The 27,051-nt window shown below is 37.7% G+C and overlaps 1 protein-coding gene across 4 annotated transcripts in view; it reads left to right on the forward strand.

The window, feature by feature from the left end:
• Positions 1 to 352: 352 nt before the first annotated feature.
• The window catches only part of CNOT2 (CCR4-NOT transcription complex subunit 2), a 135,257-nt gene continuing 108,558 nt past the window's right edge, over positions 353 to 27,051 (forward strand). For 2 of the 4 annotated variants that reach the window (XM_043565019.1, XM_043565021.1), the window contains exon 1: positions 353 to 451. Coding sequence is in view for 2 of the 4 variants with exons in the window: in XM_043565018.1 (XP_043420953.1) it covers positions 447 to 451 (5 nt within the window). In the remaining 2 variants the exon portion in view is untranslated. The remainder of the gene's footprint in view (positions 452 to 27,051) is intronic. The other 2 variants (XM_043565018.1, XM_043565020.1) reach the window with 1 other exon arrangement.

Here is a 27,051-nt window from a genome sequence, read left to right on the forward strand (position 1 = left end):
CCGCGTCCCCAGGCAGGGCGGGCTGACGCCACCTCACCATTCCCCGCCCCTGGACCCCGGGGCCCGCCTCGGACCCAGGGCCTGTGCCCAGTGCAGCGCGACCCGGTCTCAGGGGACCTGCAGCGGGCGCAGAGGCCCTGCTCGCTATAACGGCCGCGAAGAAGCGACGAGCCTCCCCGTGAGTCGGTGGAAGACATGCTGAAAGCCTCGGGGAAGAAGGTGAGGGAGTGAAGCGCCTCTCCCCACCCTTTCTCGAACGCGCGGGAAGCCGCCTACCCACCCCCAACCCTGTCCGGTCGGCAATCGCCGCTCCCACCTTCCGCCGCCGCTTTGAGTGAAGCCGGAACGACGGGGGTCACGGCGGGGGTCAGAGGGTAAAGGTCTTGCTCCCAGCAGCCTCCGCGGTGGATACGTCGCCATCTTGGATCCGCGGGACAAGAAAATTCATGCGGTGAGTTTTTGGCAAATTTTCGGAAGTCTGGCAGCGGGGTGCGCGGCGGGGGCGGCGGATTCGGGGCCCCCTCAAGGCCGGGGAATGCCTCGGGGCCGGTCCGGCCGCGTCCGGGGTCCGCGGGCAGCGTCCTGGCCCGCCGCTTCCCGTTGCTTTTGTCTCGGCTCCAATCGAGAGAGGGAGAGCGGAGCGGGCGGGGAGGGGGGGTGGCGGCGGTGGAGGAGGGAGGGGGTGTGTATGGGGAGGGTGGTGGACGGGACGTAAAGCGTCGCTGTACTTGGGTGGCTGCAGCGGCAGCCCTGGATCCTAGCTAGGCCCGGTCCCTTCGGCGGGCGCTGAGGCTTCCCTTAGACTCCGCTCCGCCGAGCTCCCGCCAGCGCGGAGGAGCCACCGCCGCCGCGCTGCTTCCTGGGGAAGAAGAGAAGGCGGCTGCGGTGGTGGCCAAGGAGCCCGGGTCCGCTTTAGATGGGGCTGCCGCGTTCCCAGCAGCTGCCGCGGTCTCTGGCTGTTCACATTTTCTGAGTACACCCACATCACCTGCAACTTGTGTGTGTGTGTGTGTGTGTGTGTGTGTGTGTGTGTGTGTGTGTAATAGATGGGGGCCGGGGGCGGGACATTGGACTGGCTAACGGGCCTCAGGAGCCCCCAGGCCTTGGGATACCAAAGGGTATGGTTGGTGGAAGGAGGAGTGCAACTGTGATGCTTCCTCTGCCACCGCACCGGGAGGGTGAACCTTCAGTGGTGTGATAGAGAGTGAGACGGGATAGTCCTGGGGCGGCGGAGGAACCTGAGACGCTTCTGTTTGTGAAGTTGCCAGTTCTAGGTTTCTACTTCCGCCGGGGCCTCTCCACCTTGTGCTGTCTTGGGTCTAACTTAAAAGTTTCACGGAAGAAATGAGTGGGGTTGGAAGAGGCCCACCTAGTTTTTCGTTGAGGCTCTGCTGTCCATCTAGAAGAGAAAGCCTCAAACTCCTGTCTTCAGCGAATGCGAATTCTAGTTTTCGTTTATAAAAACACTTCCAAGGTTTTAGAATTTGCATTTATACCATAGCCTGTGGATATGGCATTACCACCACAAAAGTCTTACATACGGGTACCACCCTCTCGGAAGGAACCTAAACATCAACTTCCCTTGAATCCTAAGAGGAGGCCTTCACTTTTCAACATCCATAAGACCGAATGCAATTCATTCTGTTTCATTTTCATAGAACTCTTGGTCAGAGAATCTTAACACCTTTCTTAATCTTCTGGACCGTTTATAATAATTAAGTACATTCATATCAACCCTTACATTCTTGGCGAAATAATAGAAAGTACTGAGTTAAAATCTGTTCACGAGGGAGGCCATACTTGAATTTAGAGTTAACAATTGAACACATTTCTTCCTGTTAGTCTTGGCATTGGGCATTTCTAAACCTCTAGAATCGTTTAAGTGTTACTTTTGATTTGCCTTTAGGAATAACATAAGTGGAAATATAAAGTATGGGGGCGTTGAATAGAAATTTCAAAGTATCTGTTTACATGGGTATAAGTTGAATTGTTTAGAAATAATTAGTATATTTGACAAGTTATTTCTCAAACGTCAGTGAACACATCTTTTGCAATTTTGCAAGATAACTTTATCTCAGAGTTAAAGGGTTGATTCAGAATCACAGAGGACTGAAATGGCTAAAACATCTAAAGATGTCTACATTCAGATATTTTAGTTGAAACACTACTTAGTGGACCAAGATCGTTAATAAGCTTTGTATGTTGAACTCCTCTTTAGTTTGTAATTCTTATATTAATTTAAAAGGAAAAATAACAATACATACGTAAAAAAGACAAAACTGTTCACTTTGTAAAATTCTCATTTAATTTTAAAAAGGTATTTTTTTCATTTTTTCCCTAGGGGCTTGAATTGCAGTTACTTCTGTGCATACTTTGTAATTTAGACAGGAATCGAGAAACTCACACTTTCTACATCCTGATTAATGTTGTATCAATAAAAATAAATTATTGTAAGCAGAACCCTTTTATTCTAAGTATACTGCATAGAGATATCTGTAACCTAATCTGATGCTCTTGGGGAATGAGAATTGCCTGTATGGCTAAGCAAGCAACAGCCTTCAAATACAGCCTTTAAAAAATTTTCAGTTTCTGTAATACTTCCGTTTTAAAGTAAATTTGTGTGGTGGAAAAAAACAGGACAGAATGCAAGAGTGTATTTATATCTCCTTCGTTTGAGAAGTACTTGATCTTGAAGATAAAATAAAACTCAGAATGATACTCTTCCCCAAGAGAGCTAATTACCTATGTTTTTACTTAATAATTTTGGGTGTTTAATTTACTTTTTCATTTTCTGGAGATGCTTTACACTTAGTTTTAACCTGAAATTTTTCTTTGTTCAAAAGTAAATAAGTACTTCAGATTTATGAGTAGATTTCATTACAAGTGCTTCTAACCTAGTTTTGGTTTTTATTTCTTCAATAGATAATGGTATTAAAGGTACTTGTATCTTGAAAGACTCTTAGAGAATTTTTCACAACCTATGGGAAATTACAGTTTTGCTCTGTATAGTGACAAATTTACTTCATAGAATTTTCTTATACTGTAGAAAAGTAGAGGCATACTTTACTTCTATATATGAAATATGAATAGACCTCAATAGACTAGTAAAAATAAGTTCATTTGTTTTTTACTCCTTAAGAGCAGTGATAAATAGTATTTTTAAATTAACCTGAAATTTTTACCGGTACAAGGTTTGTTCTATTATTACATATTTAAAAACAAAACTTTCCCTGTGCTTGCTTGAATAGGCATTGAGGACAGCTTATGCAAATAGTGATACAGTCTTAGGAAAAGATACTACTAAATAAGATTTTGTTTGTTGCCTAGACCTCTGGTAGATTTTGTAACACAAAGAAGCAAAAGAAACCAAGGTACTAGGTAGGGCAGTTTTACAGAGTTAATGTGAGCTGCACTATAATTTTTGAATACAATTACATACAATATTGATATCAAGGAAGGGATCTAGTGCTATGATAGGAATCATTTTGGTTGATGATACAGGTGATGGTTCCTCCTTACTAAGGTTAATTTCTACCTGTGATGCTTAAACAGGAATTTCATTGTGACTTTCACTAGATATTTTGAATAAGCTTTAACATTGATGTCTGTTATAGAGAGTCTGCCTTTGAAAAGAAATAAAATGGACATTAGGGTTTTCACTTTTTAAAATTACAATTTTTACCTTGATTTTTACCTTGATTTTACAAAGAGAAATTTCAATTTTTACCTGATTTTAACCTTTCCACATTCTAAATACTGTATATATTTTTTCTTCTTGCTTTAGTTTTTCTGTTTGGCATCCTTTTTTGAACTCTTAAAATTCCTGTCTATGACAGGTCATGCTCATATGGCTTGTTCATTTATTTACTTTGTCTATACTGTTAGGGATAACCTGGAAAAATAGTTCCTATTATGTTTTTCTAACAGCTTGTTCTCTGAGATGTAGATGCACATCTCTTGGCATATCACTTGGAGGTACACTCAATTATGAAGTAATAAAATGGCTTAAGTGGGTTTTTTTTGATAATATAGCTTATTATAATATGGAAATATAAAATAAGTTATGTAGGAAAAAATTTCCCTGTTCTGGACATATTTGATGTATATGCTTACACTTGGGATCTATTTAGATGTAGGTAGATATTTTGGACAACTGTTTTTGCTACTTACCCTGAAAGCTTTTGTTTTTGTTTTTTTGCTTTCATATATGTTTATGTGAGTGGGTAGGGGTACTTTTACTACCACGTCTCTGTTTGACAAACTTCTTATTCGTCAAAACTCTACTGTAGTGTCATTTTTTAAATGAAACTTTTCCTGAGCCCCCAAATCCTTTTGTTGTGCTGCTTTTAGTCTTTAAGCTTATATAATTAAAAGTGTCATGCTGCATTGTAACCTACTATCCATCCCTACCATCTACCATAACCTCCAGTGGACCTTAAGCACCTTCCTACCTAAGAGGTAGGGTTATGTCTTTATGTTTGCATTTCTAGTACCTTCTGTAGTGCATAGTACTTAGTAGGTTGTCAGTAAAGGTTATCATCAAACTGAACTGGTGCCAGATTGTCATTTGACTCCATGCTTTCAAGGTACTGTTTCCCGGTCCATAGACCAGAAATACTGTATTGGAAAAGGGGATGGGAAGAAGAACATCCTGTATTATTTTGCTTCCTTGAATTTTTTTTCCTATAGTTTTGCATCCTAATTACCTATGGGAGGCTAGATAACTAGCTTCTTAGAGAAATGTATGTAGAGTAAGTGTAGGAAAGGGAAGGATAGTAATAAAGTGCCTCTGGTGACGTGTTTCCGTATTTTTTGCTGTATTTTGTATGGCTAAGGTCACTGGTTGAAAGATATTTTGAGTAGACAGTCCCAGACCTATGATGGTTAATTTTACAATTTTTTGATGTTATGATGATACAAAAGTGATACTCATTCAACAGAAACTGTACTTCAAATTTTGATATTTTTTTCTCTAGGCCAGCAATTTTCTGTACAATACTCTGTCGTGATACTGGGCAGAGGCAGCCACTCACAGCTCCCAGTTAGCCATGCTATCATAAGGGTGAATAAACAGTACACCTGAAACCATTCTGTCTCCATATAACCATTTTTTTTCACTTTCAGTACAATATTCAATAGATTGCATGAGATTTTCAGTACATTTAAAAGAGGCTTTGTGGTATTTTGTCCAAGTGTAGGCTAATATCGTGTTCTGAGCACATTTAACTTAGGCTAGACTAAGCTACAGCATTCAGTAGGTTATATATATTAAATACATTTTCAGCGTAACGATATTTTCAGCTTAGGATGGGTTTATCAGGATGTAACACCATCATTAGTTGAAGAGGATCTGTATTTTTATTTACACAGTAATATATACTTAACCATTGCTTAACCAGGAACTCCTATTGGATTTGGGCTTTTTGCAGTTAGATTCTGTCACCCTGCTCCACCCCCCCCCCCACACCCTTCCCCCAACCTTTTTTTACTCCTAATGCTTGTCCCAAAGCTTAGGAGTTCTTCAGTTCAAATACCATTCTCCTTATGAAAATTAGTTAAGATGACTTAATGTAGTCTAAAACCTTTAGTTCTGAAACTAATTTTTCATGGTGACTAATTCCAGTTGAAATTGGGAACTAACCGTGGTCTTTATTGGTCTATCTTGTTTTCCAACATTTTGCAGCAGAAATGTTAATGTATTTGATTATTTATGCTGTCTATGCCACTCTGGGAGGTATTTGGTCATAAATGATACATGTACTGTTTTATCTTTTTAAAACCTGAAAAATTCCAATTCTGAGAAACAGCCTTAGAGGGTTTGAATAAGAGATTATACACTTGTTTTGTGTCCATTTTTTGAGATGTAAAAATCAAAGCAGAGTAAATTGTGCTCTTGAATTACATTTAGTGGAGGTGCTAACATTTGACTTAAAATTTTAGAAATCTTTTTTTATGTTTCATTTGCTGTATATTTGCCACAGAGTTTTTAATGATTGAAAACTGAAGATACAGAGAGAGGGTATATATTTTTTAAAAGATAATTTGATCCAGTACTTAGGACAGCAGTCCTTTCTCTGCTTTTACTGAATTGAAATGTCTTTCCTTATATTGAAAGTAGATGAGAGTCACACTTAGTAATTTTTTACTCTGCCAAGGAATGATAAAATAAGCAAGAGAAAATTAAAATTATATGTCCTGGCAGTTTAGGTAACAATGAGTAGACTTGCTTTTTTCCAAACATATCAATATGCCATTTTTCCATTTATGTATTTGGATGTTGAAACATAACTCCATTTTGTATCCACATCCTGACAGAATGTAATGATTGATTATGTAATACAATGTGTTTGGGAGAGGAACATTTGGTTTTGTGTCATATTTGGCAGGAATGTGTTTTTGTGTTACTTTTTACATTGTAAATTATGTTTATCCTTCAAATTTTGTATTTAATTTTCTCTTTGTAAAAGTTTTTGTGAGATTGGTATCATAACAGTATTCAATAATTAATACCATTCAAAGGACCTGATTCCTTTTGACTTAATTTTATTGCTTAATATTTTAAAAAGTGGTTTACAGCTTGCAAAGCACTTTCATATACATTATCTCAAGTTTGTATATGCATATATACATATGTATATATACATATGTATATATACATATACAGTTGTATATATACGTATACGTATACAGTTGTATATATACGTACGTATATATATTATATATATATGTATATATGTATATATACGTATGTATGTGTTTATAATCTCTATACCCATTGTGGGGCTCAGATTCACAACCCCAAGATCAAGAGTTGTGTGCGCTTCCAACTGAACCAGCCAGGCGACCCCATTATCTCAATTTTACATGGTTGTCATTTTGATGTTTACTTAAAATAAGATATATATATATTGGTTAACCTTTTTTTTTTTTTTTTTTTTTGAGAGAGTGAGTGGGTGATGTACAGAGGATGAGGGAGAGAGAATTTTTTTTTTCATATTTTTTTAATGTTTATTCATTTTTGAGAGAGACACAAAGTGCAAATAGTGGGGGGCAGGGCAGAGAGAGAGAGGGAGACACAGAATCTGAAGCAGGCTCCAGGCCCCGAGCGGTCAGCACAGAGCCTGATGCAGGGGTTGAACCCATGAATCATGAGATCATAATCTGAGCCGAAGTTGACTGCCCAAGCCCAACCGACTGAGTCTGAGCCACCCAGGCGCGCCCCCTGGGGAGAGAGAATCTTAAGCAGGCTCCACACCCAGATTGGAGCCTGAAGCCTGAAGCAGGGCTCCTCAATCCCACAACTGATCCCATGACCTGGAGAGCATTACCTGAGCCAAAATAGGGTCTAGAAGGCCAACTGACTGAGCCACCCAGGTGCCCCTTAAATAAGGTTATATTTTAATATTAATATAAAGATAGAACAATCAAGCTGTTTTGATTAGTATTAAAATTAGTAATTGGGAATTATAAAGACCATTTTATTCTTAGACTGGACACAGCATCTAATATATTTCTCAATGTTACTCTAGCTTAATTTATCAAATTAAGTATGTATAAGTGGAAGGTTTAGTTTTGTTTTTAATTGGTCATCTTGCAGATTTAGGGTAATACAGGAATTTGAAAGAGAAGTAGGAAATTTTTTGTTTTAAGCTTGACTTTGGCAAAATAAAACAGCTCACATTTTTAAGCATTATAATCATATTTATCAAGAAATGCCAAAGCTTTAAATAATACTGTGTAATAAGAGTAGGTAATTTTGTATCACACTGATGCCACATTTTATAAATTTATTTATTGCACATTTATTTTGCAAGGACATAATGTGCTGAGCAGATATGTCTTGAGCTTTGCCTTGATTTACTAGGGCAAAAAATAGTGCTTTGGGGTGTAGTGTTTTTTTTTTTTAATGTCTGTTTACTTTGAGAGAGAGAACACAAGCAAGGGAGGGGCAGGAGAGGGAGAGACAGAGAGAGAATCCCAGCCAGGCTCTGTGCTGTAGGCGCGGAGCTGGATGCAGGGCTCAAACCCACAAACCAGGAGGTTATGACGTGAGCTGAAGTCAAGAGTCAGACTCTCAACCTACTGAGCCACCCAGGCACCCCAGGGGGAGTTTTTATAATTTTATTTGAGTGAGCATGTCTGTCCTTAAGAGTAGAAAAAAATTAGACCTATAACCTTTTTTCTAATTTGTGTCCACTTACGAGAAATGTGGATATATTCGTAGACCTTTCAACCCAAGCTTTGATGTCTATAGCAAAACCATTAAATCTGGCAGCAGAAACAGCCTCCAAAGTGTTTAAATTCGATGTAAGATGTACTTTTTCTTTTTAAGTTTGTTTATTTTGGGAGAGAGAATACGAGCCGGTGAGGGGCAGAGAGAGAGGGAAAGAGAGAATCCCAAGCAGGCTCCACACTGTCAGAACTCCAAGAGGGACTCGGACTCAAGAACTGTGAGATCATGACCTGAGCTGAAATCAAGAGTCAGACGCTTAATGGGCTGAGCCACCCAAGGGCCCCATTTTTTTTTAATTTTATTTATTTGTGCCGGGGGCAGGGGCGGGGAGGGGGGTTAGGAGGGGCAAGCAGGAGAGGGGTAGAGAGAGGGAGACAACAGAATCTGAAGCAGGCTCCTGGCTCCAAGCTGTTAGCACAGAGCCTGACATTGAGCTCGAGCCCATGAACCATGAGCCCATGAACCATGAGATCATGACCTGAGCCAGAGTCAGATGCTTAACCAACTGAGCCACCCAGGAGCCCCTTCAAATGTACTTTTGTATTCTTTGTGTGTATATATCACGTATCCTAAATAGACACACACACATATATAAATATATGTGTGTGTGTGTGTGTGTGTGTGTGTGTATATATGTCTATAAAACAATTGTAGTCCAGTGCTTCAGGGAATCTGACCTTTGCCTACTCTTTAAGTATTTCAGAGCATAGTTTGAAAACCACTGGACTTGATCTCTAAAGTCACTTCCAACCTAAAATTCAGCATTCTTTTTTTTTTTAATTTTTTTTTTCAACGTTTATTTATTTTTGGGACAGAGAGAGAGGCAGAGCATGAACGGGGGAGGGGCAGAGAGAGAGGGAGACACAGAATCAGAAACAGGCTCCAGGCTCGGAGCCATCAGCCCAGAGCCTGACGCGGGGCTCGAACTCGCAGACCGCGAGATCGTGACCTGGCTGAAGTCGGACGCTTAACTGACTGCGCCACCCAGGCGCCCCAAAATTCAGCATTCTTAGAAAGTCAAGAATTTTTATCTCTTTGCAGATACGGAATTCATAGAATTTACTTGTTTTTGAGTAACATTTGGATAAAAATTATTTAAGTTTAAATTTCAGGTTCTAGTGATTGAATGTTAGCATCATAGATATTTTGTAGATAAATTCTTTAATAATTTGAGTGTTTATTCTCTTCTAGACATTGCTGTAGCTCTGGGTATGTATGGTAGTGAACAAGACAAGTTTCTGCCTTAATGGAGCTAACATCTTAGAGGGGGAGACAGAAAATAAAAAGGTAAATAATTTCAGATAGTAGTAATTGTGATAAAGAGAATAAAGAGGTTAGATAAGGGTATAGCAATTGATTAGGGATGAAAGAAGGGGACCAATTTAAGTAGGGTGATGAAGGAAGGTCTTTTTGTCTGGAGGTAACATTTGAACAGTAACTAAAAATAAGGGAAAGCCATTAAAAAATTTAAGTGATTGGTTTCCCAGGCAGAAAGAACAGAGGGCCCAAGATGGGGTCAAGTTTTGCTTGTTTCCTGATAACCAGAAATTTCATAAACAGTTACTTAGTGCCTTCAGCATAAATAGGGATAAACCCTAAAAGGAAAAAGATGATTAAGATGGTCTTTGTTTTTCAACCATGAAAATGTTGTGGTGGACCCAATAATTTGTATTAAATTTTATAGCAAGCTATAGGAAAAGAGGGGTTATTTTTTATTAAGAGGCCATGGTAATGTTTTCTGGATTAGGTGGAATTGGGAGTCTGTCTATATTAGTGGAAAATTATAAAGGGGAAGAAATTTTAAACTGTATTAGCATAGAAAAATGCTTTAAGAGTTTTCAGTTTTGCAAGGTTGTACCTAGTATATTTTTCTTAGAAATTCATTAGTAATGGTTTTCATGTTTAATCAGATTTTCTTGTACGGTTCAGTACACTGCCATGCACTGTTATAAGTGCTACTGAGTAATTCAAGTTCATTTTTTATGGTGCATGTTGTGGATACAAGTTAGAATAGAGTAACATTATTTGAGGGAATTAATCAAAGAGGAGATAATTTGATTTGGGTTCTGAAGGGTGATTTGGGGTTCTCTAGGTGGGATAGGGTACACAGCATTGCGAATACAGAAAGCCTGGGAGAATATGAGGATTTGGAGAATGGCACAGTAACCTCAGGAGAAGTTGGATGAAGGAATGAACTTTTTACATGATGGGGAATAATTTACCATTTTTTTAAAACAATGCTCTTGATAATCAGATTTGTGCTTCAGGGGGGCATTGTAGGTTTCACAGTCAATTTATAATTAAAATTACGATTTGATGGTGTGAAATTTTTGAAGGAATATATTTTCTTCAGTAGAAGAATTGAGTATTTTGAATTCATACTGGCAGGATTTTTTATTAGGAACCATATGACTGAATGGGGTGCCTGGGTGGCTCAGTCTGTTGGGCATCTGATTCTTCATTTCTTCGGCTCAGGTCATGATCTCGCAGCTGTGAGATTGAGCCCTGCCTGGGGCTCCACACTGGGCATGGAGCCTACCTAAGATTCTCTCTGTCTTTCCCTCTGCTCCTCTCCCCAGCTTGCACACACCCTCTCTAACCTAAACTAAAAAAAAAAAACAAAACAACAACACACCAGAAAAACGAAACAAAACTGTATGAAACTCTTTTAAGTTTCTACCAGAGAACTTTTTATGTATATAAGCCAATACATATAAGCCAAAAGTTAAAAGTTTTAGTGGATGAAATTTGTTATATGTGTTTTAGGGCAAAGTTTAAATGTTATTTGACATTATTTGCAGGCATGAGATTTAACATAGATAAATTAGAATAAACCAAAACTTCTGAATTAGTGATATAATTATTCATAGGAGCAGATACCTATACAAGTATCGCCTGCTTTTCAAAAGTTCACGTTATGCCTCTTTGCTTTTATGAGATACTTATGTTAGTACCTGTTTTCCCTAACAGAAAGATGAGGGTTTTTGCTCTATGAAAAAAGGTAGAAAATGAAAGTCGCATTTAGTGTTTGTTTTATAATGAGTCTCTCAGTGTGTACTGGAGCAGCAAGAGGAACCGCAAGAAGTATAGTTCCTTCTTGGGAACTACACTTAGCATCTCAGCATCAAGCTGCTGTAGTTTTGAACTGTGTCTGTGGGCATCTGTGCTTTATCTTAAATTTATTTTCTGCATTGGTTAGCAAGAGGTGTCCTAAGGTTTCAGCAAAGCCTGAGAAAAGTTTTTTGGGAGTCTGTGGGAATGTTCAAAACATTTTCCATATTGGGGCACCTGGGTGGCTCGAGTTGGTTAAGCATCCGACTTCTGCTCACGTCATGATCTCACGGTTTGTGAGTTCAGGCCCCACATCAGGCTGTCAATGCAGAGCTCACTTTGCATCCTCTGTCCCCTTCTCTCTCTGCCTCTCCCCCTTTTGAGTGCATGCATGTGCTCTCGCTCACTCTCTCAAAAAGAAATAAACATTAAAAGAAATTTTTCCATATAAGCCAATGGTAATTGCTTCGTTTTACTAAACGGTTTCATAGAAATGCTTTACTTTTGAACAGTGGAGAAACCTGTGTTATGTTACTACAAGTGCTTATTTTACAATGCTTAGATGTGTGTTTGTGTAATTCAGAATATTACATGTGACAGTTATGCACTTACTTTAGATTGTTGGCATTATTTACTAATTCTGAAATGCAGGGGGGACAAAAGCCCAAATGTGTGTTTTCAAATAGAAAGAATTAATTCCTTAAGAATGCATTTGAGCAAATTAATACTTTGATAGTATGCATCATATGTCATTTTTTCGTAGGGGAAGTTAATGGATTTCCATTGTGACTTGTAGCTGCCCAAGTTGCCTAATTGTCTGTTGAGTTCATTTTTGGCTGAATAAGATGGAACTGATTATAACTCCTATTAAATTGTGCTGGAATTTTACATGATCACCATTCTATCTCTTTTAATTAGTTCTGTAACTTATCCTCCCTAAACTTCAGTTTTCTCATTTGAAAAAATGTGGATAGGTAGATTAGATGTAAGGGATAAAGGCTCTTGTGGGTTTTTTTGTTTTTGCTTTTGTTTTTTGTAGGGGGTTGCTATGTAAAGATGAGATCCTGTGGCAAATGAGAATTAACCACAGTTTTTTCAGGGTGCATTATGCTCTTTTCTGTATCAAATTTGTAAATGTAAACAAGGAAGATGCACTTTTGTTCCTAAGAGTCTATGTTTTTCCTGCCAGGAATTTTGCTTAGATGTGTTAAGTATTTTATGTAGTATTTTGAGTAACATAAATACATCTTAACATTGCTCTATCTGAAGCTCTTGGCGTGGTATATGGCATATAATAGGTAGGCATTTGGTAATTCCTTTGATAAACGGGTAGATCTAATAGAATGTTAGTTTAGGGCTCAGACTTGTGTCTACCACTTACAACCTGAATTATGTCAAGTTACCTATAGCAAGTTTCTTCTCTTTGCCTCAGTTTCTATATCTTTAAAATGAATCAAGTGTATTAGAATCACGTAGAACATCTGACAGATTTATAAAGGTATTGGTTTATATCTCTTTCCTTTTTTGCAGAGTAAATATTCCAGAATCTTGGAGGAAATTCAGAGGGAATACTTAACACAGAAGTTACAATTTATTTTTTGAAAGTTGAGAAAGTCAGGTCATTTATTTACCTTTGAGTATGTGCTCACCTTTAACAGAGAGATAATACATGGTATTGGAAAGACTACCATACTTGGATTCAGAAAATGGTTCCAGTCTAGGTTCCATGAATTTATTAGCCATGTGCTTGGATAAATCAATTAATATTGAAGAGCCTTAGTTTTTTAGTCATTTATACTTTCTCATGTTCCTGATGATAATTGAGATAAAGAGAACGTTTGGTTAATTGTAAAGTAATGTTAAAGTGTTATGGTGATGATTCCTGATTATTAATGGTTGTGATGCAACTAGTAGTTTTAAGTTGTGTGATTCATTCATTCATTTTATTTTACCATGTGGTGCTACTGCATTCATATGGTTTTCCCTTTATTTTTATGTGATTGAATATCTGGCTTATTGGATTTTGGGGAGGAGGGAGCATGGAGAGTGTTCATCATAGTAGGCAAATTAATACTTGGATATTTTTGCATGTGGAAGTCCTGATTCTTTCTTTCTCTAAGTATATATGGCAGGGAGTCTACCTCATGTTCATTTCCTCTTCATTAAAGATGAAAGATGGTGAATGTTCTTTGGGTTATTCCCATTGTTTGTAACTGTATTTGTGTCCTTTATTATTGTTAGTCAAACATTTTTATGATCATCGTGCCTATTTTCCTTGCAAATGAAATTCATTTGTAATTTACAGTTAGAGAATTGAGAATGTCAGTGCAATAGTTTGAAACTATTGTATATTCTTTATGTAATGTATATGAATAACTTTTACTGTTTTTTTTTTTTTAATCCTTAAATCTGTAAGATCTCTTGGGTACTGAGCCCTTTGAAGCATTAAATACCATATAAGGAAAGCAGTACTAAGTAGTTGCAGTAGCAGAGTAAGGAAAGTGAATCACAGAGTAATGAAATTTGGAAAATGATTGTTGTTCATTGAAGGGAAAGGCATTGCTTTTACTGTCACCCTTGTAAAATTGGAGTTAACTAAGAGTAGCTAGAAAATTCATTTTTCACAATAGTCTATATCCTAAAGTGTATAGTTAAATGGCTTTTATTTTTAATCATATATGCCAGCCTTGGCAAACAGTACATGCTGAAATTTCAAGATATGGCAAAGATACGTGTTTTTGATTCTACAAAATTAAACTTTCAGTTTTAACACTATTTCAGAAATAGTTATCTTTACTTCTGATTTATCAATTTGCTCAGAAAAAGAGCAGTTAAATTCTCTTGATTTCTAACATTATTCCAATTAACATATTAAGAAATTGAACTTTATTTAATTTTATTTTGAGAGAGAGAAGGTGCAGGTGAGCAAGGGGCAGAGAGAGAGAGGGAATCCCAGGAGGGACAGAGGGGAGGGGAGGGGAGGGGAGAGAGAGAAGCAGGCTCACCCAAAGCGGGGCTCAGGCTCACCCAAAGCGGGGCTCAAGCTCACCCTGTGTGGGAGTGGAACTCACAAACTGAGATCATGACCTGCACTGAAGTCAGATGCTTGGCGACTGAGCCACCCAGGCACCTTTGAGAAGTTGAACGGTTTTTAAAGAGAAGCCTTTTGTAATAGAAATGACTTTCCTTAAAGTTTTTAATGTTTAGTTTTGAGAGAGTGTGAGCAGGGAGAGACAGAAAGAGATGGGGGACAGAGGATCTGAAGTGGGCTCTGCTCTGGCAGGCTGACAGCAGCGAGCCCCTGCAGGGCTCGAACTCAAAAACAGTGAGATCCTGTCTGAGCCGAAGTCAGATGCTCAACCGACTGAGCCATCCAAGTGCCCAAAATGATTTCCTTATAACTTACTTGTTTTATAAGTTTGGATTCTTGAATATAGGTGTTCATTATTGCAGCATACCCAGGAAGTAATACTATTATTTTAAATTTTGATGTGAAGCAAATAGAATATGAGGTCATGTGCTAAGGCCTGTGGTAAAAACTAAAATAGCAATACTTACAGGAAAGTGGAAAATAAAGATGAGAAAAAGAAGAAAACAAAAGTTGGTAATCTTGCACACCAGAGAACTGTTAACCGGGGCAGAGTATGTGTATGTAATCACTTTGATTACCAAAGTGATACAGGGTGATGTGGAAAATGTAGAAAATGCTGGAAAGTATGAAAGAAGAAGAATGTCTAGGGACAACCACTGTTCTTTTTTTGGAATAGAGAAATTGGGCTATACTTACTGATTTATAACTCGTGTCTTTAAAAACAAAAGCTGAAAAAGCATTTTTCAGCATCATTCAGTATTTATCCAAAACATGATTCCTGGGGTGCCTGAGTGGCTCAGTCGGTTAAGTGTCCAACTTCGGCTCAGGTCATGATCTCATGGTTTGTGGTTTCAAGCCCCACATCGGGCTCTGTGCTGACAGCTCAGAGCCTGGAGTCGGCTTCAGATTCTGTGTCTCCCTCTCTCTCTGCCCCTCCCTCCCCCATCATGCTCTCTGTCTCTCTCTCTCTCTCTCTCTCTTCTCTCTCTCTCTCAAAAATGAATAAACATTAAAAAATTAAAAAAACAACAACAACATGATTCCTTATGGCCAGAGCGTAACTGACTTAATTCCTTATTATTGAACATTTAATTTTATTTTGATTTTTCACTTTTATAAATAGCACTGTGGTGAACATTTTTTTACCTGAATTTTTGTTTGTACATTTTATTGCAGTTTTTAAAATGTTTACTTATTTTGAGAGAGAGAGAATCCCAAACAGGTTCCCTGTTAGTGCAGAGCCTGAGGAGCAGCTCAAACCCAGGAACTGTGAGGTCATGACCTGAGCTAAAATCAAGATTTGGACACTTAACCAGTTGAGCCAGCCAGGCACCCCTGTTTGCACATTTTAATATTTCTTTAGAAAATGTTTATAGAAGTACAATTATTATTTTTAAAGTATTAGAGGTAGCTCCAATACTTGAAATTTACTTTTTAAGCTTCATTATCCTCTCCTGTGAAGTAGGTGTAATATTGATACTTAACCTTATAGAATTGTTAGGAGTGAATGACAGTACGACTTTCATATGTAGACTCCTCTTCCTGTAGCATTTACCATATAGTCATTATTTTAACAATTTTGTCTTTCATTCTACCACTAGATCTTGAGTAAGGATTGAGTCAGCTTTGCTCTCTGATGTGTATTTGAAACCTTGCGTAGGGCCTGACAGATAAATTGTTGAATGTTTGAGAAGCTATTTTCCAAAGCTTTTAATATTTACTTTTTTTCTTAGAACAACCTTGTGTCAGTTTACATTCTTACCAGCTATGTGTGAATTGTCTTCTTTATTTTTTTGTTAATGACACTGAGTGTGGTTGTGAAAAAAAATATTGTCCTAAAATTTGAAGGTATAAACTTAGAGTTTTAGAAATTTGTATTTTTTTTCCAAAGTGCTTTACATAACTTTCATTCTCAATACTAAGAATAAAAATAAGAGTAAAATAATAAAGGGTTATAATCCTGTTTTTGGTCCTCTCCCAAGCATCATTTTATATATCCTGGGAGAAAAGCAAATCATATTTAATACCACACAAATATGAAGAGAAGTTAACGTATTGAAGTTCTGTACCAAAATTGACCACAAAGTGGTTTATTAAACTGGATATACTAATAATGTAAAAGTTTAAGAGGAGTTTTGCCTAATTTAATATGCTGTATCAACAGTAAAAATGTGGCTAAGATGTTATGTTAAATGCAAAAAATAAGATTGTGTTTTTACCATTAAGCTTATTTTGTCCGGAGGGCTTCAATTTGATATCCATGGGTGAATTTGAAAAGAACAAGTGGTTTGGTAGTGGGGGTTAGGCAAAGTAACATTTAAGTACTGCATTAGATATTTTCTGTATGCTACTCATTCTATTTATTCATCTGGCAAATATTTATTTATCTCTTATGTACCAGGCGCTGTTCTAAGAGAATATAGAGTGGAAGCGCCTGGGTGGCTTATTCAGTTAAGATCTCAGGGTCTGAGTTCAAGTTCCATGTTGGGCTCTGTGCTGGCAATGAAGCCTCCTTAAAAAAAGAATGAGAGAAGGGTGCCTGGGTGGCTCAGTCTGTTAGCGTCTGCCTCTTGATTTTGGCTCCGGTCATGGTCTCATGGTTCATGGGATTGAGCTCCGTGCTCTGTGTTGACAGTACGGAGACTGCTTGGGATTCTCTCTCCCTCTCTCTTTGCCCCTCCCCCGCTCACACACTCTTTCTCTCTCAAAATAAATAAACTGAAAACAAAAAAGATACAGGGTACAAAATAAGAGATAAAGCATGATGTGCCAGATGGTGGTAGGGGTGTGGAGAAAAAGAGACCAAGGGAGTATGAAGTTTGTATGGGATGCAGATTTAAATTGTCAGGTCACAGAAATCCTCCCCTAGAAGGTGACAACCCTGTGGTGAGGGAGCAGTTCTCTGCATATCCAAGAGAAAGAAGTTCCAGAAGGGACAACAACCAAGAGCAAATGCCCTGAGAAAGGATGTCTTATTTAAAAAAAATTTTTTTAAATGTGTATTTGTATTTGAAAGCGAGAGAGACAGAGCATGAGTTGGGAAGGGGCAGAGAGAGAGGGAGACACAGAATCCTAAGCAAACTCCAGGCTCTGAGCTGTTAGCGCAGAGTCTGATGCAGGGCTCACACCCACGAAATGTGAGATCATGACCTGAGCCACCCAGGCGCCCCTAGAAGGGATGTCTTATGATTGAAAAGTTGCAAGGAAGTCTGTGTGGCTGGAATACAGTGGGAAAGGGGGAGAATGGTAGGCAGGTGGGTGCAGAGAAGATAGGGGGAGAGAGGCAAGTCAGGAAAGATTTTGTAAGCCATCAAAAGGACTTTGGCTTTTACTCTGAGTAAAATGATCCTCTGTATAATCTTCATAATTATTACACAGTTGATTGAATTCTACCCATTGTACAGTTGAATAAATAAAGGTTCTGTAGGGTAGCCTGTAGTTAACTTCTTCAAGGTTTTATAGCTAATGAGTGGCAGAACTAAGATACGAACTTAGGTCTTTGACTTCAAAGTTTATGGCTATTTCATTACACTATCATTCTTGCCCTAGCATACTTCTAGACGCTTTCACTTTTTTTTTCCCCTTAAGCCAGGATTTATAGTGAAACCAGGGTGAGTGTCCATGCATGTGTGACTCAGAAAACAGTTCCCTTACTGCAAAATATATTCAGATTCTTTGTATTATGTTGTAAACGATGACTTTAAACATGCTAGTTTTAAAATGCTCTGTATTGATTTCATGGCCCACTGTTGGGAGTCCATAGTCTGAAAATCACCACACTGTTTTCTTAAAATGCCAGAAGTTCCAGATTTATCCAAGGCTCTGAATTATGCTGAGTGGCTGCTTTGATCCCTTAAGAAAAATCCTTATATCCATAGAAGTAGCTCTTGGGTTAGGAAGCAAGATGTACTGCAATTAGTATATTGTAAAAACATGTGTAACATTGGAAAATTCATGTATGATTTAAATTTTCTTGCTGAAAAAACTACAATTTAGGAAACTTACGACTGAATTAATAAATCTTGTATTATGAAGACAGGGCAATTAAGACTAACAAGCTAATGCTGCTATTACTATTATTACTGATTTCTGTTGAATGTTTATTATACTAAGTTTCTTTACTTGTTTACTTATTTATGCTTGAGATTTTTATTTATTTATTTTTAAAGTAATTTCTAGGGCGCCTGGGTGGCACAGTCGGTTAAGCGTCCGACTTCAGCCAGGTCACGATCTCGCGGTCCGTGAGTTCGAGCCCCACGTCAGGCTCTGGGCTGATGGCTCGGAGCCTGGAGCCTGTTTCCGATTCTGTGTCTCCCTCTCTCTCTGCCCCTCCCCCGTTCATGCTCTGTCTCTCTCTGTCCCAAAAAATAAATAAACGTTGAAAAAAATTAAAAAAATTTTAAAGTAATTTCTATACCCAACGTGGGGCTTGAAACTCACAACCCCAAGATCAGGAGTCTCATGCTCTACTGACTGAACCAGCCAGGTGCCCCAATACTTTTTTTTTTAAAGCAATTTCATATGTTACTCAAATTTTTTAGGAAGTTTTTAAAAATACGTATATCTTCTATTAAGATTTTCTCTGAGCAAGGCCCATGATCATTTGATATCTACAGGAATAAGTACCGTTTTTTAAGTGCCTTATTACTATTTTAATTTTTAAGTCAACTTTGTTAAGGAAACTTACATATTAAACAAGACATCCATTTAAGTGTCCTTTGCAATGAGTTTTGACAAATTTATATACCTGAGTAAAAATCAATCACCACAATTCAAATACAGACATTCGCATCACATCCAAAGTTCACTGTTCCAGGCAGTCCTCATTCATGGCCATAGGCAACCACCAGTCTGCTATCACTAGAGCTTAGAATTATTTTTTTAGAGGTTCAAACAAATGGAATTATACAGTGTGCATTTTTTTGTGTCTGACATCTTTCGCTCAGCATAACATTTTAAATTAATCAATATTGTTTCATGTGTCAATCATTCATTTCTTTTGGGTAGTATTTTGTTGTGCTATTGTAACAGGTGCCTAAAACATGTTTGTTGAATAAATGCATGTTTGGCACAGTAATATCCCTCCCTCCAGAATTTTGCTGCTTTTCTTTATAATGAGGATGTTAAAATCTCTTCTAGACTGTGTGCATATGTTGCTAGACTTAACTTTGTGTGTACATATGTAAAGGGATGATTTAATAGTGAAAAATATTCAAGATTTAGAGCTAAATGACGCTGGCATGAGTCCTTGTTTTGTCACCCTGTATGTTATGGGCAAGTTACTTAATTTTTATGAAGCTTAGTTTTCTCTTTTCTAAAATGAAAGCAATTATATTTACATGTAGTTGTTGAAGTATTAAAGAAGTATGTAAATATTGTGTGTAAAGCAAATATATTAGGCCTATAAAAATGGTAATGTAATTTAATAGTGATTTTTTTTGAGTGCTAGTGGCTAGTGTCTGCTTTTTATCTACTGACAAAATCATGCCTACCTGTAGGGTTGCAGTTATTTATTAATATTCATTAGTGGTTTGAAGAAACACATGTTTATGCCTATTAAAAATCTCATCTAGTAAAATTGATCACTTTTAGGTCTTGATTAGTTTACTTTTAGGTCACAAAATTGTAGGTTTCAGCTAATTAAAATTATAATTAAAGATAATTCATGGGGCGCCTGGGTGGCGCAGTCAGTTAAGCGTCCGACTTCAGCCAGGTCACGATCTCGCGGTCCGTGAGTTCGAGCCCCGCGTCAGGCTCTGGGCTGATGGCTCGGAGCCTGGAGCCTGTTTCCGATTCTGTGTCTCCCTCTCTCTCTGCCCCTCCCCCATTCATGCTCTGTCTCTCTCTGTCCCAAAAATAAATAAATGTTGAAAAAAAAAATTAAAAAAAAAAAGATAATTCATAAACTTTTTTTACAGATTGAAAGGCCTAAGTGAAATATAAAGGTGAAAAGACAGCAGTAATTCTAATTCTTCATTATTGGTGGCTAATTATTTCAAAGAGTAGAATGATGGGGAGAAAGCAACCAGGAAACTAACATCTTTTTGAGTCAGGTTCTGTAGTAGTTGTTTTCCACATACCATTTATTGATTCAGCAAACTTTAATTTAATGCCTACTAGGTATTAGGACAAGCCTCATTGTGGGCTTTTAAAATTAATGCTTTTTTTTTTTTAATCCCCTAGTCAGGCTGTGACTGGTATTTAAGTACTACATAAATGTTTGTATATTTGTTGAATGCATTAATACTTTTATTTGGCCTTGGAGTAGAAGAGAATTAATGTGGTTTTTAGGAGATTAAATCCGTAATGTGTGCTTGCGACCAGGAGATTTTTAACTTACCTAAATAACTAAAAGGTTATTAAAGTTTATATTTTGACCATAAATACTGATACGGCTTAAGTGACTTCTGATTATGCTTGTATCAAATTAGACTTGACTTTCAAATTAGACTTGAAAGAAAAAATTAAATGCTGGGGGAACAATAGTAGGCTTTATGCTTGTGTATGGTATATACAGAAAATTTAGAATAAGGATAATAAATTTTTAAGGGTATCTTTTGGCAGTTTATTTTTCACTACAGAAACTTACTGTATGCCAGTGTGTTACATTTTTTCTTAAATTTTACAGGTTAAGTCTAATTGATTTATTGTCTTATTGATAGCTGGTTAAACCAAACATGCTGTTGTAACCACACATTCAGTAAGAAAAGTTACTAGATGAAAACAGAAGAAAGAATGGCTTATTCTGAAAATTTATAATATAGAAGAAAAGGAAGATAGAACTTAGTAGGACAAGTAGAAAGGGGTGATTAAATGACATTGTAAGTGATGATAAAGTGAGACAGGTAGTAAATTGTGCTTTTGAAGTTAAAAAAAATGAGTTGAATAAGATCCTTAAAAACTAGTATTTAGGGGCACCTGGGTGACTCAGTTGGTTGAGCATCTGACTCTTGGTTTCTGCTCAGGTCATGATTTTGCAGTTTTGCGGGTTTGAGCCCTATATCGGGCTCTGTGCTGACTGTATTGAGCCTGCTGGGGATATTTTCTCTCTCTCTCTCTCTCTCTCTCTCTCACACACACACACACACACACACTCTCTCTCTCTCTCTCTCTCTCTCTCTCTTTCCCTCCCCCTTTCTCAATCAGTCTCTCTCTCTCTTTCCCTCCCCCTTTCTCAATCAGTCTCTCTCTCTCTCTCTGTCCCACCCCCCACTTGCGCTGTCTCTGTCTCACAATAAGTACACTTAAAAACTGATACTCAGTTTTTAGGCAGACAGACTAGAAACATTTTTCTAAGATTGATTGATTGATTTATATTTTAAAGAGAGAGAGAGAGGGACCACTCATGCCTGTGTGAACAGATGAGAGGGTCAGAGGGAGAGAGAATCTTATGCAAGTTCCACACTCAGCCCTGACATGGGGTTTGATCCCACCACCCTGGGACCATGACCCAAGTCAAAACCAAGAATCATGTGAGCCACCCAGGTGCCCCTAGAAACATTTCGTTTAGGCTTGTGGTTCTTAATCCTGAGCGCTTTACACCCCAAGGGGTCATTGAAGATAGGGGTGCATTTGTTATTTCAGTATTTCAAAGAAAGCAAATCCAATGAAACACTTTAATTTACTTTGAGACTGAATAGTCTAATTATAATTACTGTTTTTGGATTTTCATAAAAAAACATCAATTTTTGGTAATAGCAATCATCTGTAGAATCCCTTGTTGGTAGTTACATGTGTCTATAAAGGTAGAAACCCCATTTTATTTAATAAAAGCATAAATAGAAAAATATTTTTGAGCTCTTGTTGAACATGTAAACCTTTATATATATGAATATATAACTGAAATAACATCTCATCCTTCCACTGGCATATCAATTTTAATCTCAGAAACGTCATTCCCGATTACTTTTATCTGGTTCTATACATTTTGCCATTCTTCACTGCAGTATCATATTACCATCTGGCTTAGCATTTTTCAGTATCACAGATCATTTGTGTTAATTATTTGTTAGGTAGGTGAAAATTCCATGAGAGCAGGTACTTTGCCTGCCTTATTTTTTTTGTAGTATCTTGTCTGTGTATCTGTCTACCTAGAAGTGTTAACATTTGCACCAGCCAGGTATGATCTAGTTTTTCTGCTTCCTCTCCAATACTTATTACTATGTTTTTTGTGAATGTTGCCAGTTCTAGTGAGTTTGATCTCATTGTGGTTTTAATTTGGGTTTCCCTAATGACTAATGGAAATGTTTCTCATTGTTAAAAAAAATCCCATTGGGATTTTGATTGGCATTGTATTAATTGATCAATACAATAAATTTGAGGAGAGTTAACATCTTAATTATATTGGGTTTTCCAATCCTTAGACACAGTATGTCTCCCCATTTATCTTTGATTTGACTCATCAGTGTTTTTGTTTTAGTGTACAGATCCTGCACATATTTTGTTAGATTTATAAATAACATATCTCATATTTATACTTAATATCACATTTGGAGGAATTACTTGGAGCTATAATGTCTCTTACGAGCATATAGTAGTGGGATTTTTTTTTTTCATACATTGATCTTGTTTGTGACCTTGTAAAGTATAGTAGTGCTTTTTTGTAGATTGTTTTGCATATTTTACTCAGGTAATCCATTCCTCAAATAGGGAAGATTTCTTGTCTTTCCAATCTATGCCTTTTGTTTGTTTTCTTGCATCATTGCATTGCCTGGGTTATCCTTGCCTTATTAGCAAGGATATTATTAGCAAGAATTCAGTTGCCTTATTAGCAAGAATTCAGTTTTTCACCATTAAGTATAATGATGTAAGTTTGTCAAATTAAGGAAATTCTGTTCTGTTCCTGGTTCACAGAAAGTTTTCAGGACGAATGGATGTTCAATTTTGCAAAATAATTTTTCTGTCAGTTGATATGATCACTTGGTTCTATGGTAGATTTTATTGGTTGAAACTCTTTAATATTGTAATAGCTTTATTGTTAAAATTCACATACCATACTGTATAAACTCACCCATTTAAGATGTGAAATTCAGTGGTTCTTGGTATATTCACAGAGCTTCACAACCATTACCAAGTCAATTTGAGAAAATTTTTTATCACCCCAGAAAAAAATATTACACCCTTTAGCAGGCTTTCTTATTTCCTTCCGATCCCCACCCTCACCCAGCCTTAAGCAACCATGGATCTACTCTTTCTTTACTTTTGTTTGTCCTGAACATTTCATGTAAGTGGAATATGTGCTTTTTCATGAGTGGCTTCTTTCACTTGGCATAATGTTTTTAAAAATTGTACAAGTTGGGGGCGCCTGGGTGGCGCAGTCGGTTAAGCGTCCGACTTCAGCCAGGTCACGATCTCGCGGTCTGTGAGTTCGAGCCCCACGTCAGGCTCTGGGCTGATGGCTCAGAGCCTGGAGCCTGTTTCTGATTCTGTGTCTCCCTCTCTCTCTGCCCCTCCCCCGTTCATGCTCTGTGTCTCTCTGTCCCAAAAATAAATAAACGTTGAAAAAAAAAATTTAAAAAAAAATTGTACAAGTTGAAGCATTTATCTGTATTTTATTCCTATTGCTGAGGAATATTCCATCGTGTGGATATACATTTTATTTATATGCATTTATGAGTTGATGGACATCTGGGTTGTTTCTACTTTTTGGCTGTTTTGAATATGATGCTATGAACATTTCTGTACAACTTTTTGTGTGGCTGTATATTTTCATTTCCCTTGGTTACATACATTGTGTAATTGTGTGGTCATATGATAACACTAGGTTTATTTAACCTCTTGAATTGTTCACTGTTGTGGAGAGCAGCCCTACCATTTTACATCTTCACCAGCAGAATATGAGAATTTCAGTTTCTCCAGATCCTGGCCAACTGTTGTTCTTGTTTTGTTGTTTTTATTATAGCCATCATGTTGTGTATGATGTGGTATCTCATTGTGGTTTTCATTTACATTATCCTGGTGGTTAATTACCTTAACATTTAAAAAATATTTTTAATGTTTATTTGAGACCAGGTGAGAGAGTGAAAGCAGCAGAGGGGCAGATAGAGGGACACACAGAATCTGAAGCGGGCTCCAGGCTCCTCACTGTCAGCCCAGAGCCCGATGCGGGACTTGAACTCACGAACTGTGAGATCATGACCTGAGCCGAAGTTGGACGCCTAACCGACTGAGCCACTCAGGCACCCCCCTTAACATTTTTTGAGTGTACATATTTGGTCACTTCTTTGGAGAAGTAACCTGATCAGATCCTTATCCTGTGTCTGTTTTTAGTTTGTCTTTTTATTAATGAGTTCTAAGATTTTTTAATATATTTTAGATGCCAATTCTTGTTTATCATTTATTTTTAAATTTACATCCAAGTTAGCATATAATGCAGTAATGATCCCAGGAGTAGATTCCAGTGATCCATCCCCTAAGTATTACACCCAGTGCTTATCCCAACAAGTGTCTTTCTTAATGCCCCTTACCCATTTAGCCCATCCCCTCACCCACAACCCCTCTGGCAACCCTCAGTTTGTTCTCTGTATTTAAGAGTCCCTTTGAAACAACACACCTGTATCCCTTGGATAAATACCTAGTAGTGCAATTGCTGGGTTGTAGTGTAGTTCTATTTTTAATTTTTTGAGGAACTTCATACTGTTTTACAGAGTGACTGCACCAGTTTGCTTTCTCACCAGCAGTGTAAAAGGGTTCCTCTTTCTCTGCATCCTCGCCAACATCTGTTGTTGCCTGAGTTGTTAATGTTAGCCATTCTGACAGGTGTGAGGTGGTATCTCATTGTGGTTTTGATTTGTATTTCCCTGATGATGAGTGATGTTGAGCATTTTTTTCATGTATCTGTTAGCCACCTGGATGTCTTCTTTGGAAAAGCTTCTATTCATGTCTTTTGCCCATTTCTTTAGTGGATTATTTGTTTTTTTGGGTGTTGAGTTTGGTAAGGTCTTTATAGACTTTGGATACTAACCCTTTATCTGATATGTCATTTACAGATATCTCCTCCCATTCATTGGGTGCCTTTTAGTTTTGCTGATTGTTTCCTTTGCCATGCACAAGCTTTTTATTTTGATGAGGTCACAATAGTTCATTTTTGCTTTTATTTCCCTTGCCTCTGGAGATGTGTTGAATAAGAAGTTGCTGCGGCTGAGGTCAAAAAGGATTTTGCTTGCTTTCTCCTCGAGCATTTTGATGGCTTTCTGTCATATTTAGGTCTTTCATCCATTTTGAGTTCATTTTTGTGTATGTTGTAAGTAAGAAAGTGGCCCAGGTTCATTCTTCTGCGTGTCGCTGTCCAGTTTTCCCAGCACCACTTGCTGAAGAGACTGTCTATTCCATTGGATATTCTTTCCTGCTTTGTCAAAGATTAGTTGGCCATACGTTTGAGGGTTCTCTATTCTGTTCCATTGATCTGAGTGTCTGTTTTTGTGCCAGTATCATTACTGTCTTGATGATAGCTTTGTAATGCAGCTTGAAGTCCAGGATTGTGATGCTTTGGTTTTCTCTTTCATGATTGCTGTGGCTATTCGGGGTCTTTCTTGGTTCCATACAGATTTTAGGATTGTTTGTTCTAGTTCTATGAAGAATGCTTGTGCTATTTTGATAGGTATTACATTGAATATGTAGATTGCTTTGGGGAGTATCGGCATTTTAACAATATTTGTTCTTCGTATCCAGGAGCATGGAATATTTTTCCATTTTTTTGGTGTCTTCAATTTCTTTCATAAACTTGCTGTAGTTTTCAGTGATTAGATTTTTCACCTCTTTGGTTAGATTTATTCTTAGGTATTTTATGGTTTTGGTGCAATTGTAAATGGGATCAATTCCTTGATTTCTCTTTCTGTTCCTTCATTATTGATGTATAGGAATGCAACCAATTTCTGTGCATTGATTTTATATCCTGCAACTTTGCTGAATTCATGGATCACTTCTAGCAGTTTTTTGGTGGTATCTTTTGGGGTTTCCAGACAGAGTATCATGTCATCTGCGAAGAGTGAAAGTTTGACCTCCGCCTCACCGATTTGGATGCCTTTTATTTCTATGTGTTGTCTGATTGCTGAGGCTAAGACTTCCAATACTATGTTGAATAACAGTGGAGAGAGTGGACATCCCTGTCTTGTTCCTGACCTAAGGGGGAAAGGTCTCAGTTTTTCCCCATTGAGGATGGTATTAGTGTTGGGTCTTTCATATATGGCTTTTATGATCTCGAGGTATGATCCTCCTGTCCCTGCTTTCTTGAGGGTTTTTATCAAGAAAGGATGCTATATTTTGTCAAATCCTTTCTCTGCATCTACTTGAGAGGATCATGTGTTTCTTGTCTTTTTATTGATGTGGTGAATCACATTGTTTTGCGGATATTGAACCAGCCCTGCATTCCAGGTATAAATCCCACATGGTCGTGGTGAATATTTTAATGTATTGTTGGATCCAGTTGGCTAATGTCTTGTTGAGGATTTTTGTGTCCGTGTTCATCAGGGAAATTGGTCTGTAGTTCTCCTTTTTAGTGGGGTCTTTGTCTGGTTTTGGAATCAAGGGTAATGCTGGCTTGATAGAAAGAATTTGAAAGTTTTCCTTCCATTTCTGTTTTTTGGGAACAGCTTCAAGAGGATAGGTGTTAACTCTTCCTTAAATGTTTCGTAGAATTACCCTGGAAAGTCATCTGGCCCTGGGCTCTTGTTTGTTG

Source organism: Prionailurus bengalensis, chromosome B4 (assembly GCF_016509475.1).
Source record: "Prionailurus bengalensis isolate Pbe53 chromosome B4, Fcat_Pben_1.1_paternal_pri, whole genome shotgun sequence".
Classification (NCBI taxonomy): domain Eukaryota; kingdom Metazoa; phylum Chordata; class Mammalia; order Carnivora; family Felidae; genus Prionailurus; species Prionailurus bengalensis.